Source organism: Trichechus manatus, unplaced genomic scaffold (assembly GCF_000243295.1).
Source record: "Trichechus manatus latirostris isolate Lorelei unplaced genomic scaffold, TriManLat1.0 scaffold00213, whole genome shotgun sequence".
Taxonomy (NCBI): Eukaryota; Metazoa; Chordata; class Mammalia; order Sirenia; family Trichechidae; genus Trichechus; species Trichechus manatus.
In genome coordinates, this window is record NW_004444149.1 from 3,681,664 (window position 1) to 3,683,287 (window position 1,624).

Sequence of the window (1,624 nt, forward strand, 5' to 3'; positions counted from 1 at the left end):
CTATGAGTTGGAGTCCACTCGTCGGCATCGGGTTTGATCTTTTTGTTTTAAGGTGGGGTGTGATGGTGAAGGTTTGTAAGAGGTGTGGCACAGAGACCATCACCTGGGATTATGAAGAGCCTGATGCACCACAGAGCTCTTCCCAGGTTAGCATGAGTGAGCAACACCCTAAGGATAATCCTCCTTCGTGAATGGGGTGGCATGAAACACTGTGGGCCACCCAGGCTGATTCTTTTAGATTTTAGTTGGTATTACATATCTTTCTCTTCCCCATCCTATCTATAAGTGAAAAATTCAGCATGGGTCAGACACAGAGTCAAGATAGTACAATACAGATCGGGGGAAGACATGCCTTTCTCTAAACCCTTGATGCAGAAAGAGAAGACTAAGTGCATGTAGGGTGGAGGGCAAGGCTGGAGCTCCTGACTCTCCTCACAGGTCAACTCGAGGTCGGAAAGATGTCAACAACGCTGGAAGACTACATGGAGGGCGTTATTAATGTCTTCCACCGGTACTCTGTGAGGGTGGGGCATTTTGACACTCTCTCTAAGGGTGAGCTGAAGCAGCTGATCACAAAGGAACTTCCAAACACCCTCAAGGTAGGTGATGCCCCCTCTCATGTGAAGCTGCCCCACACTTCTGCACTGAGGGCAGTGTCAAGGCTAGAAGGGTGACGGTGGGACAAGGAGTAGGAGAGGGAGTAGCCCCAGTTAGAGCCCCCAGGATGTTTTCTGATGGCTGCAGGCAGGTGCTCTGCTTCCCTGTCTCCATGGCTCACCCATCACCTTAGGCTGCTTGTACTTCTCCTCTGGAATCAGTTTCCTCGTATGTGAGGTGGAGAGAGGCAGTGGAGGGGCTGGATTAGGTGACCTCTGGAGCACCGTCCAGGTGGAGTCTTGTATGATTCCTGGATAGTTCCCCATAGTTCTTTTTCTCCTTCCTCTGTTTCTTCACATGAGGTTCTCCCCCACAGTCTTGGCTAATGAATTAATGTTCCTGAGTTCCCCTTAGCTGATCTTCGAGGGATGGGCAGTCTGGAGAAAGGACGGGAAGGGTCTTGTTTGGAGGTTCTCAGCTCACAATCTGTGCTATCCCTTTCTCCTAGAATACCAAAGATAAAGCTGCCATTGATAAACTATTCCAAGAGCTGGATGCTGATCGTGACGGACAGGTCGACTTTAGGGAGTTCCTGATCCTGTTGGCCAGAGTACTGGAGACAGCTCATGAAAATATCCACAAAGAATAGGAAACTCTCCCAGAATTTCTCTCCTAGCAATGTCCGCAAGAGATTTCTCACTCCATCACCAACTCCCAGCCTTGCCTGAGGGAAGGGATAGGTAATAAATGTACTCTTAAAACGTTGTTAACAGTCTCTGTATTTTTTTTCTTTTCATGCCCATGGTCCTCAAACTTGATCATGCCTCACTCCTCTGAAAATCCTCATTTAGATCCCTTACACCCCTTTCTCCATTTGTTCATCAAATATTGAATTTCCACCATTTGTTCATTCACTCATTTCTTCATTCATTCAACAAGTATTCACTGAGCATTTCTGATAGCCAGAGACAAAAGAGACAATGTCCCTGTCCTCTTGGAGCATGCATTCTATTGGAGCTTGCATTTC

General features: G+C 47.5%; 1 protein-coding gene across 2 annotated transcripts in view; it reads left to right on the forward strand.

Moving 5' to 3' along the window:
* The first annotated feature begins 418 nt into the window (after positions 1–418).
* LOC101358274 (protein S100-A12-like) overlaps positions 419–1,624 on the forward strand; it is a 2,408-nt gene continuing 1,202 nt past the window's right edge. The window contains exons 1-2 of one of the 2 annotated variants that reach the window (XR_002825901.1): positions 419–599; positions 1,106–1,337. Coding sequence is in view for 1 of the 2 variants with exons in the window: in XM_004388636.2 (XP_004388693.1) it covers positions 459–599; positions 1,106–1,246 (282 nt within the window). In the remaining variant the exon portion in view is untranslated. Of the gene's footprint in view, positions 600–1,105; positions 1,363–1,624 lie in introns of those variants that run through there. The other variant, XM_004388636.2, reaches the window with a different exon arrangement.